The 13,098-nt window shown below is 37.4% G+C and overlaps 1 protein-coding gene across 2 annotated transcripts in view; it reads left to right on the top strand.

Annotated features, from left to right (window-relative positions):
• The window catches only part of Yipf7 (Yip1 domain family member 7), a 32,845-nt gene that overhangs the window by 6,172 nt on the left and 13,575 nt on the right, over positions 1-13,098 (top strand). The window contains exons 1-2 of one of the 2 annotated variants that reach the window (XM_031342564.1): positions 9,323-9,407; positions 10,637-10,753. In XM_031342564.1, coding sequence (XP_031198424.1) covers positions 10,638-10,753 — 116 coding nt within the window. In that variant the 5' untranslated portion in view covers positions 9,323-9,407; position 10,637. Of the gene's footprint in view, positions 1-9,322; positions 9,408-10,636; positions 10,754-13,098 lie in introns of those variants that run through there. The other variant, XM_031342565.1, reaches the window with a different exon arrangement.

The following is a 13,098-nucleotide window of genomic DNA, read 5'->3' as shown; positions in this document are numbered from 1 at the left end:
AGAAGAAGAAGAAGAAGAAGAAGAAGAAGAAGAAGAAGAAGAGAGAAGAGAGAAGAGAGAAGAGAGAAGAGAGAAGGAGAAGGAGAAGGAGAACAGGAGGAGGAGGAGGAGGAGGAGGAGGAGGAGAAGGAGGAGGAGGAGAAGAGAAAAGAAAAAAAAGAAAAAGAAAAAGAAAAAGAAGAACTTTAAGTGCACAATATGCCAAGGAAAATTGACCTTTGTCTCTTAAAGGAAGTTATTTTTGGGCAATTTTTATTTATCTTTTAAAAATCACTTTAAATTTTGGAGCTGTAGCCTGGTTGCAGAGCACTTGCCTAGCCTGTCAGAGTAAGTCTGATACTCTAAGTGCTGTAAAGTGCTTTTGCTTTGAGTTTTCAAAGCAAGAAAAATAATTTTCAGTGCATAGGTCTTAATACTTTGCTCTTTACTTCTTTCACTTATTTTATTCTTTCATGTGCACAATTATTTATATAACACTGACCAATTTTTCTCTTCTGATTCCTAAGATTTACTGTTAAACACTGAACATTAGTATTCATTTATTTGAAGGCAAGTTACATCAGGTACAGTTTCTCTCCAAAGTTTTTTTTTCCTCTCTGACAGTTGTAAAAAAATTATTTATTTTTGTTCCTGAGGAAGGGAATTGTCACATCTTGAGGAAAGAACATGAGAAATAAACACTGAATTTTAAAGGTGCTCTAGGAACATGAGAAAAATAACTGTCAAAAATGCTAGAAACATTCTTGCAAAGGGACTCTTTAGATAAGGATAATGGAAAAATTGCATTTTCATTAAAAGGCATTAGCAGATTTTTTTGGTGCATTCAGGTAGTCATCAAATAGCCTTCCATTATAGTTATCTTTCTGAATTTCTGCTGTGACCATATGGACAATGCAGCATTTTTTTAAGTCTCTGTGTTTACAATAATACTTCAGTAGTTTTAGAAGGTGTGTTTTAAAGTCATTTACTCCAACATTATCATTGTTTTGATGAGAAAACCATAGCACAAAGGGGTTAAGTTAACTCTTAAGGTCACCCAGGAGCAGTGAGGACAGGTCCAAATACTGCAGAAAGAAAATGTGAGCTGACATGTTTGCACAAAATGATTTGGAAACCTCTGGGACAAACCATTATTTGTCAGCATTAAGATACTATCTACACTTTAGGAAGGGTACAGCCAGAGGAGCCTCTGTGCTGCCTAAGTAACTAATAGTTGAATGAATGGAATCTTTTCTGTTTGTTTTCTGAGAACAGATGATTTGGAGAGAAAATACATGATATTAATACATCAAGAAAAGGAGCATGATGCCAACTGGTTTGGCTTGCAAAGCAAACTATCTGGATTTTCCACAAACTGAGAGTTACATAATTTTGACGTGATATTTGTGAGGATGTATTTTGGTACATTTAACTATTAAAATAAAGTCAATTGATAAACTCATAGAGTGATATTTAAATGTGTAATTTCCTGTCATTACATAATTTGGGCATTTACTAGTTTCTATGTGCCATAAAATGGTAGAGATTAGCGAGTCCCCCCAGTTCATAGACATTATTTTGAAGGCCTTTGGGGACAACAATTTTTAGGGAGATATCCCACCCACTTGTCCACTGGGAAATAAAAAAAGATGATTCCACCTTCTATTGGTTCACTGGCAGCTGCTATAAAATAAGTATCACCTAGAATTTTCAAAGAGGTCAATTCACAACACCAGAATTTAGCACGACTATAGGTAGTATTTTTAGAGAGATACTGACTAATGAATGAGAACTCAAACCTGAATCATAGGCTACAAATCTCCAGAAATAAGAAATCTGCAATTTGACGTAGACTGAATCTTGTCACCTCCTTTGGCAATTTTCCAATACGTAGATTATAGTACCTTTTTATAGAATATGTGCTGTCCTTAGTGACTTGGCTAATAAGGAAGTGCAGTGGGAATAATGCAGCCATACTTTTAAGGCACAGTCACAAGTCATTTAGTGTTTGCCATTGTTACTTGGAGCCAACTAACCACATAATAACTAAGAATCTTGAGATTGTGATGATAGAAGTGTCCATGTGGACAATCCCCCAAAAAGACAAAGAAATGGCATGCATTTTAAGACTCCGGTTATCATAGAGGCCATAGAAATCATGTAGAAGGAAATTACCATGTCTGCTTCCTCTTGTCCAAATTGATGATGTGGACTAGAGAGGAATATTTTCTATTTTAAGATGGATAAAACAAAGACTATCACATCGACATTGGACAAGGAAAACAAACAAAAAGGAAAGAGCCCAAGAGCAGGCACACGAATTAGAGACTCACTTCTTCACAGACTCTGGAGTACCATAAATATCCTAAACTGAAAGCTGTGATATATATACAGAGGGCCTAATGCAGATGTGTGCAGGCCCAGTGCTTGGTGCTTTGGACTCTGAGAGTACACATGGGCTTTGCTCAGTTGATCTAGAGGGCCTTGTTCTCCTGGTGTCATCCACACCCTCCTACTCTTACATCCTTTCTGCTCCTTCTTCTGCAGGGTTCCCCGAGCTCTGAGTAGAGGGATTGATGGAGACATCCAGTTTAGACCTGAGTGTTCCAAGAGCTCTCCCTCTCTCTCTCTCTCTCCTTCCCTCCCTCCCTCCATTCCTTTCTCCCTACCTTCCTCTCTCCCTCCCTCTTCTACCTACTTTCTCTGTGTAAAGTCTGTCTCTGTGTGTTTGTATTTGTCCCCATTTGCTACAGGAGGAAGCTTCTCTGATAATAAAGCTATGAAATTTTTAAGTGGTTCATAACACTGAAAATATAAATTAGCATGGAAGTTTACATATTGGGTTCTGAATATAAAGAATTCCTCTCCACGGTATTTAATTTAATATGGTATGCATGCATAATTGTCAGGTATACAATAAGTTGCTGCAGATACAGATGCTGCATAGCTCACAGTCTCTTCACCTCTTGATAGTTCACATAAAAGATGCTAAGGAATTACAGATGCCACACCAGCACAATATCCCCTCATAATTCATGTTGTGGTCTTTCTCTTCTCCTCCTCCCTCCCCTCCTTTTCATATTGAATCTGATTGTCAAAGCCCATATGCATGGGTATAGGGCAATCCACTGGAGTAGGGGCAAAGGACCATGGGCCACATTTCTAAAGAAAACAGATTTTTCCTTCCAAAAGGACAAGGTAGATATTATCTAAATGCTTTGCATGCTTGTATGAATTAGCAAAGAATACTAAAACACACGAAAAATTACTTTTGAAAAAAAATGGTGTTAAAATAAAAGAGAAGGAAAACAATGTTTTTAAGTTTAAATATTGAGAGTTTTTTTTAATTCATCTGCAATAAAATAAAACCAGAGATAAAAGAATTATAGAAAGGATCTTTCATATTGATTTTCACTACAGCTTGCCACCACAGAAGGGTCATTACTGGTGTTAGTAAGTCTTTGTAGCAGTAAAAGGATGTTTTTAATTTTCCTGTTTAGGATATATTACTCCCCATTATTACTCAGCTTAGTGTCAATATTTTATATTGTTGACTAATTACAATAGGAGAAAACAATAGAATTGGAACCGAAGGTGATGGCTTCAGTCAGGCAGATAGCAGTAGAAACAAAGGGAACTGGTGTGAGATATAGCTTAGAATCTGTGATAATAGAGCTTACTGAGAAATTGGATGAGTTTTTTTTTTTTTCATTTCTGTGAATGGTTATGTTTTAGTATCATTTCTTGAATTGGAGAACACAATGGGGAGGGAAAAGAAATGAAATCATTTTGGGTTACCATGTGCTTGAAATGTGTATCAGGTAGATTGGAACTGAGAAGAAAGGTCCAGGCTCTGAAATTTGTCTCTATATACTTAGATACACCCATGTACATTCACGTACATACATGTACCCTTGAGTGTATATATAAGATACACCCATGAGACTGAGTAAGGAAAGAAAGAAAGAAAGAAAGAAAGAAAGAGTGAGGGAGAGAGAGAAAGAAAGAAAGAAAGAAGAGAGGGAAGGAGTGAAAGAGAGGAGTAAAAGAAATGGATTGTGAAGGGGAAAGGAAGAGGAAATCATGATGTTCTTTTTATCAGAAGAAATCATTGGTCAGATTCACTTTGGTCATTTAGAACTTAGAGATGATTAAATAGATAAGCTAGACAGATCAGTAATGATGGCTCTGCGACTGTCTTTTTGATTGATCTAAACTCTGTCCTTTAAGACACACTAAAGAAATCAAATGATTTGTTAATGGAGAAAAACATTTAAGTCCATTTTCTACATGTAAAACATTACATTTATAAGAGTAGTTTTAAAGGACTCTAGCATCTGTATTAATGATCCGTTAATGTACTTCTCAGGAAATTGAAGTCATTTGGTCTTCAATGTTTCATGGCTTACAGTACACTGGAGGCTTAGATTAATTTCATTTTTATATACCTTTTTTGGTTGATGTACTTTTTTCAATTCATTTAATCAAACCAGACTTTCATGAAGGAAATTGAATTTAAAAATGTATAGTCACAAAAGTTTCAAATTTATCTAAATGGAATAAAATTTAAAATATCTTTGGTAAACTTTTCTGTGAATTTACATATTAGGAAAAATGTTCCTTGATTTTCTGCAGTTAAGATAAAAGATCCACGTTCTTTCAAAAGGAACCTTGATACCAGTTACCCTGACTTAATCAGTGCACATTATATGGCTATATTCATCAGACTAGACCCTATTGATGAATAAAACTGATACATTTCAATAAGAATAAAAAATATAATAAAAGAATACTGAATATGTATTCATATGTAGCAGAGGATGGTCTACTCAGTCATCAATGGGAGGAGAGGCCCTTAGTCCTGTGAAGGTTCTATGCCCCAGTGTAGGGGAATGCCAGGGCCAGGAAGCAGGAGAGAGTAGGTTGGTGAGCATGGGGAAGGGGGAGGGAATAGGGGTTTTGTTTGGAGGGGAAACTGGGAAAGAGGATATCACTTGAAATGTAAATAAAGAAAATATCTTTAAAAAAAAGAATGCTGAAAGGAAGAAAAGCAATTATGATCTGATTGTAGCTCCTATAAATAAATTTGCCATTTTCTCATAGCTATGCCATCAAGACAGAAAATTTCTTCAAATTTTAGAAATCATCCTCAAATTTATCCATCTTTATCCAATAGAAACAAAAGTCTATCATATGACCAAACAAATAATATATGTTTATAGGCTTAATTTAAAAAAAAAAAAAAACCTAGTTTTAATATGGGCTCTCAAATGCTTCACACCCACCTTCTAGCCCACCATCCAAAAGTAGGGGTAAAAAGATGATAAATAGAACATTGAGGTGTGGACGTGTTTAAAAGTAGTTCTTTGTGGCAATTCCTATCTGTTTGTCAGCATACCAGCAGTCCAGCTAGGTAGGTTCAGGATACTACACAGGAATCAGCATCTATGGCATGATCTAGCAGAAACTGCCATGCCTCTTCAGAATTGATGCACATCAATGGAAGCAACCAGAACAAGCTGGAATGCCTTGAGAAATTCTCTGCCATGTCTCTCTCAATGAAGTGAAGATCAACAAAGATGTGAGACCAGTGAACCATTGCAAAGCTAGCTATGCAAACATGCTGTCACTCTCCATTGAGTCCTATTTATACTCTCTCCAAACATCTCACAGGTCTTACCTCAGCAAAACACCATGTAAGTCTGCATTATATGATACAACCAGAAACTTCCACTTCATATGTTTGTGAAAATTCCATCATGAATTACTTTTGACTCCTCTCTACTTTCATTGGCCTTCCCTCATTTTCCTCATGTGACTTCTCATTGATGCTCATGCTCTAGCTCCAACCCCTTGATCCATCCTTCAGCTGCCCTGACTTTATAGTTTCTGTGTCACTGCAATGGCATCCACTAAACTAAACTCCTTCCCATGTCTGCATAAAACTTATCACACCTTTCTGTTTTGTAAACCCTTGAATAGCTCTCATTTCAAGGACAGGAATTATAGATCACTTGTCATGATCTCCAACTCCCTTGTATGCTGGTCTACATCTCAGAATCATCTCCTTAAACCTCCCCCAACTTCAAAGGCTCTGCTGGCTTTATGTTTAAACCCAAACTGGCCAAAAGTTTTGTTGTCTTCAAGCCTTTGCTTGAAATGCTTTCCACACAGCCTCCCATGGGCCTTCTTTCTCATCAATCAGTTCTACACTCCAAAGAGCCTTTTCATGGATCATCACTAAGATTCCCTCCCCTCATTATTCTTTTACATTATTCTTTTACATTTTTAATTTCTAACATCATCCTGGATGATCACTGTGCTGGCTAGTTTTAGGTCAACGCCATACAAGCTAAAGGGAACCTTAGATGAGAAAACACCCCAATAACATTAGGCTGAAGGCAAGTCTATAGGGTATTTCCCTAACTAGAGATTGATGTTGGTGGTGCCATCCCAGAGCTGGTGGTCCTGGGTTCAATAAGAAAGCAGGCTGAGCAAGTCATGGGCAGCAAGCCAATAAGAAATGTTCCTCCGCAGCCTCTGCATCAGCTCCTGCCTCCAGATCCCTGCACTGAGATTATGTGCTAATTTCCTTTGATGATGAACGGTGCTGTATAAGTCCAAGCCAAATAAGTGCTTTTCTATCCATGTTGTTTTGGTCATAGTGTTTTGTTGCAGCAATAGAAACCCTAAGACAACCATGAACACTTTGAACTCTGCTATACTTGACTCCTCTACTGAATATCTGATGTCTCTGGGCAAATTATTCACTTCAATTTCTTTTCTATAGTATGACACAGTTAAAAAAAAAACCGTGAAAGTGGAGTAAAAATTAAATTACATATACCTAAAGTTTGTAGATAATGCTGAGTAATTCACTATTAGTTGCAGATATTGTACTAAAATATCTGACTTTGATTTCAGCACTGCACATTCATTTCTGTAATGATGCATAAAAGCTGGAGTCTGCTCACAACTTTAATCCCTTTACTCCAGAGGCAGAGGGGCAGTGGATCTCTGTTAGCCCAAGGCCAATCTGGTCTACATAGTTCTAGATCATCCAAAACCCCTACCTTCAAAATAAAAAGAGTAGACTCTGATACTTAATAGTTGGTCCTCAATAAATGTGCAGACGTATGTTACTTTACCAGTGCCATAGAAATAGAAGTTATTAAACAAATTCATTTTCTAAACCAGAATTTGGATATGTAAGGAATCTGTAGTCCTAGAAAGGAGACTTGGCAGAAAGCAAACCATAAAGGAAATGACCCTCAACAATATCTGATCCAAGAAGAATGGAGGGTACTAACAAGAACAGTTTACCTGGGTCAGAACCAGAGTGAAGTTTCCTGATAGCGATTCAATTGTGTACCTTTCTAGCAGAACGGTGAGTTAGAATGCCTCTGCTGGTTGGCCTTTCCTTCAGTGTCTGCTCCACACTTGGCCTTCGTATTTGCTCCCATGTGTATTTTGTTCCCCCTTCTAAGAAGGATTGAAGTATCACACTTCGATCTTCCTTCTTCTTGAGCTTCACGTGGTCCGTAACTGAATCTTGGGTATTCTAAGCCTTTGGACTAATATCTACTTATCAGTGAGTGCATACCATCTTTGTTCTTTTGTGATTGGGTTGCCTCACTGAGGATGATATTTTCTAGTTCCACCCATTTGCCTAAGAATTTCATGAATTCAATGTTTTTAATAGCTAAGTAGTACTCCGTTGTGTAAATGTACCACATTTTCTGTATCCATTCCTCTGTTGAGGGACATCTGGGTTCTTTCTAGCTTCTAGCTATTATAAGTAAGGATGCTATGAACATAGTGTAGCATGTGTCCCGTTATATATTGGAGCATCTTTTGAAAAGGCCATCCAGAGACTGCCTCACCTGGGGATCTGTCCCATATACAGTCATCACAATGCAGACACTATTGTGGATGCCAAGAAGTGCATGCTGACAGGAGCCTGATATAGCTGTCTGCTGAGAGGCTCTGTCAGCCTCTGACTGACATATACAGAGGCAGATGCTCGCATTGAACTGATCATAGGGTCCCCAACGGAGGAATTAGAAGAAGGACTGAAGGAGTTGAAGGTATTTGCAACCCCATAGGAAGAACAACATCAACCAACCAGAGCTCCCAGGGCCTAAATCACCAACCAAGTAATACACTTGGAGAGACCCATAGCTCCAGCCATATATGTAGCAAAGGATGCCCTTGTTGGGCATCAATGGGAGAAGAGACACTTGGTCCTGTGAAGGCTCAATGACCCAGTGTAGGGGAATGTGAGGATGGGAGGTGGGAGTGGGTGGGTGGGGCACACACTCATAGAAGCAGGAAGAGAGGGCTTGGGATTTCTGGGAGGGGGCAATTGGGAGAGGGGATAATATTTGAAATATAAATAAATTAAATATCCAATAAAAGAAAAAAGAGAAGAAAAACAGAAAAAAAAAGAAAAAAGAAAGCTTCTGATGGTTGGAATTGGCTTGAAAATGGTACAGAATGGTTCGTTATATGAAAACACTAGATCAGGAGGATAGGATGGCACAGGGTTAAAAAGAGCTTACTTTGCAAGCACAAGGACCAAAGTTTGGATACCTCACACCTGTATAAGAAACCAGCTACTTTGGCACATCTGTAGTCCCAGTACTAAGAGACAGAAACGGCAAGATCCTGGGGGCTTGTTGCCCAGCCAACCTAGACAATCAGTCAGCCAGGTTCAGTACAATTCTGTCTCAGAAAACAACCTGGAGAACGATGGAAGAAGGCACCTAGAGTCAACTACTGGCCACCTGTAATGCTCTGAATTCAGCCCCCCCCCACACACACACAACAAAACAAACATGCAAAAACTACATCAGAGGAATATATCTTAACCTCAGCTGCAGAAATTAAAAGCAGGTAAAGTTGAGGTCAGGACATAACTCATTTCCTAAAAATGTTCAGATCTGGATAAAATGATACCATCTCATTTTATTTTGGTGCTGAGATCTTCGTGTTAAGATAAAATACTGTATACTTATTTTTTTTTTTTATCACAGATAAATCATCAGTGAATCCTACTAGGCTGAAAACCAGAGTGGAAGAAGGCATATCAAGCCCCTTACTCTCCCTGTGTAACTTCCAATAAATAATCTTGTTCCACAGTTTACTGGATATGCACACAAGGATACTGGATGCATTTCCCATATTATCATATTCATGTCTGCATGTTGCTTGTTGTGTTTGCAAACCATAGAAAGTGTTATAAGATACTGTGTTTGGTTGTTGGCAGCCTTGCTTTCTTGGCTGTGTCATCTGTCCACTGTGTCAGAGTACAAATTTAGAAATTTTTATATATAGCGAGCACGTCATCTTTTCACTGATTAGTTTTAATTTCCCAAGTCCAGCTACGTTTGTTGGAGGATCTTCCCTCATAGCACACATAGATGCAGGTACGTGTCTGGTCTATCTAACCCTTCTAAAACACTTAGAATTTAAATAAAACACAAAACTGGGTTATGTAAGAAGCCAAATAGCTGTTGCATAAAGCTTGGCATGTTACCAAAGTTAGCGTAGTCTCAAGAGAAACCAGTCTCTATGCTTCATTGACATTTTTTATGGGCTGAGAAACTTATGGTATTAAAGTTTAAGTTCTTTATATTATAAATTGTTAAAAGATTTATTACTATGTCTTGGTTTTAGTTTTCCTAACTTGTAGCCACTTCATGCACATCACTAATGAAAAGTCCTTATTTATAAAATCAGCTGTATGAATTACTATATTCAACTTTAGTCAGGCTCTCTGTATTTTACTGAACTGAATAATTTTGATATATTTAACAAGTGTGAGCTGAATATTTCTGATTAATGGAGCTCTTAGAGTTAAGGCTGCTTTTTTAATGTAGTTTAATTTAAAAGTCATCATTGGCAGTAACCTACAGATGACTATAATTATCTGGATTGCTCCCAGGGGTTTCTAAATTCACTACTTTAAAATAAAAATGGCTGTCAAAAACATAGGATTAAAAATTCAAAAGTCTCTGCTCTCTTCTAGAATTTGTATCCAAATAGCTATCCCTGCCTTTCTAATAATTTATTCTGCCAGCTCTTTATCCCATTTTGTTCTTTTGTCATCTGGTATTCCTGGCTTCAATCTATGTGAAGGTCACATTCCCAAGTAGAATTAGGAAATATTTTATAGGAAATATCTATAAAATAAAAAGTATTATTATCAGCCATTATATTTTGTTTTCTTTGTGGTGTGTGTATGCGTGTGTATGCATCATTTTCAAAGTGAAAACTTGCATTGTTTAGGACAATTTTGTACATATCTACCACACCAAGTTTAAAATCTTTCTCTAAACTGCTAAGAGTGAGGTATGTGGGGAAGGGAAGAACATTGGAGATTTCCTTTAGAAAAATTGAAGTCAACCTAGAGTCAGAATAGGAAAATGTGAAAACATTAATAAAGTAGTTGAAGATGGCAGATTTTAAATAAGTGACTTTCCAGCATATGTTTTTTCTCCCTAATAGTTAATTTGTTCTTCCAAATACTATCTTCTTTAATAGGAAGACAGCTATAATCACACCATTAGTTAATCTTAGTATATATTTCAAAAAGTTTAATTGACTAACAAAGTAAATAACAAACAAATAAACAAACAAATTCTTAATTTTTCAGGATGTCAAACCCAGAACAGTATGACATGGGCTTCTACCAATCTAACTATATCGTTGATAATCAGGAGCAGAGTTATGATGATTCTAACACTTATGGAAATGTTTATGGATCCAGAGAGTAAGTACTGAATACACACACTCCCATCTTTAAGCAGTGCCAACGGTCTGCCAGTTAGTTGCAGTAGGTTATGCTTTCTTGAGGGAAAACAAAGTTAACTGAGCAGTTGTCAGTGAAGTATCCCCACTAATGGACAAGAAAGTACAGAGAAATTACCCCAATTTTCTGTGAATAGTTTTTCACTTGGTGCTCATGTCAAGTTAATGCTTTATTTATTATTTAAAAAATAATGCTCAAGCAAGAGCCTTTTACCTATATTTATCCAGATCCTGAAAATAGATTTTTATCTACTTAAAAACATTTATTTTGTCAATTTCTTTCAAAAATTAAGACTGATACAAAACTGAGATAAGGATGAAATTCAAGGTCATTTATAATGTCTATTTAATTTTTAAATGAAAATTTTCTACATTTGTACTGTAGTCACATCATCACCCCTTCTGTGTCCAAACTCACAACCTGTTCCTGAATAGTTAATACACACACACACACACACACACACACACACACACACACACACACACGCACGCACGCACACACAAACACCACATACTCCACATCCATGTGCAGATGAATCTGCTAGTCAATTTAGTGGTTTTTTTATGTATATGTGTTTAATACTGACCACATGAGAGTAAATACTTTTCAGTAGCCTTTTCCCTGAAAGCTAATTATCTCTCTCAGCAGCCATTTGTTGCCAGTAGCTCTTCTTCTAGGGATGGGGCCTTCCCTCTATTCATGATGGCATGATGGCATGTCAACTGCTGCTGTCATTATAATCTTGTTTAGGCAACAATATTGCCAAATTTTCATGGGTGCTCATTCTGTCATATTCAGGAAACAATCTTTTCCAATATTAAGGCTCTTACGATCTTTCTGCCTACCTTTTCTGAAATATTCTTTTAGCATTAGGTATTGGAGTTGTATTGTTGGTGTATTAGGTAGAGTTGGGCATCCCACAGTCATTTATATACAGTTTTGATCAGTTATAGATTTCTATTGTAGAAATCTATTTCTATAATCAGTTATAGATTTCTTTCATTGCTATACAAAGAAATATCTTTAAAAAAATTTGTAGTCCTTCCTTAAGTCTCTGCAACTCCTTCAGTGTGTATTTTGTTCCTCCTTTTAAGAAGGAATGAAGTGTCCACATTTTGGTCTTCCTTCTTCTTGAGTTTCTTGTGGTTTGTGGATTGTACTTCATGTATTCCGATCTTCTGGGCTAATAACCACTAATCAGAGAGTGCATACCATGTGTGTTCTTTTGTGATTAGGTTACCTCACTCAGGATGATATTCTCCAGATCCAACCATTTCCCTAAGAATTTCATAAATTCATTGTTTTTAATAGCTGAGTAGTACTCCATTGTGTAGATGTACCACAATTTCAAAATCCAGCCTGATATAGCTGTTTCCTGAGAGGCTCTGACAGTACCCGACTAATACAGAAGTAGAGGCTCACAGCCATCCATTGAACTTAGTACAGAGTCCCCAGTGAAGGAGCTAGAGAAAGGACCCAAGGAGCTGAAGGGTTTGCAGCCCTTTAGGATGAACAACAATATGAACTAACTAGTACTATCAGAGCTCCCAGGTACTAAACCACCAACCAAAGAGTCCCACCAACCATGGTGGGACTAATTGCTCCAGTATTATATGTATAATAGAGGATGGCCAAGTTGGTCATTAATGGGAGGAGAGGCCCTTGGTCCTGTGAAGGTTCTATGCCCCAGTGTAGGGAAATGCCAGGGCCAATAAACAGGAGAGGGTGGGTTGGCAAGCAGGGGGAGGTGAGAGGGAACAGGGGTTTGTTCTTGTTGTTTTTTGTTTTTTTTGTTTTTGGGGTTTTTTTTTTTTTTTGGAGGGGAAACTGGGAAAGAAGATATCCTACATAATTAAAGAAAATATCTAATAAAATAAAAAAAAGAGGTAAAAAAGAAAAAAAGCAAAAAAAATTGTAAACCCCTTTTCTTTTTCTTTTATTTTAGTTTTTTAAATACTAATTTTCCTTTTACTTTATGTCCCACTCACTGCAGCGCTCCTGGTCACCCCTCCCTCAAATATTCCCCCATCCTCCTTCCCCATCTCCTCTGGCAGATCAAGTCTCTGTGATGGTAGGCATTTCCTCTCCCATTGAGGCCAAACAAGGCAGGCCAGCTAGAAGAACATATCTCATGTACAGGCAATAGCTTTAGGGATAGCCACTACTTTAGTTGCACAAGAAACACATGAAGAGGAAGCTGTACATATGCTGCATATGTGTGAGGAGACAAGTCTAGCCAGTGTATGTTTTGTGGTTGGTGATTCAGACTCTGAGAGCCCCAAGGGTCCAGGTTAGTTAACTTTCTT

This window comes from Mastomys coucha, unplaced genomic scaffold, assembly GCF_008632895.1.
Source record: "Mastomys coucha isolate ucsf_1 unplaced genomic scaffold, UCSF_Mcou_1 pScaffold22, whole genome shotgun sequence".
Classification (NCBI taxonomy): Eukaryota; Metazoa; Chordata; class Mammalia; order Rodentia; family Muridae; genus Mastomys; species Mastomys coucha.
Note: the sequence above shows the minus strand (reverse complement) of the source record. Positions and strands in the feature narration are given on the sequence as shown.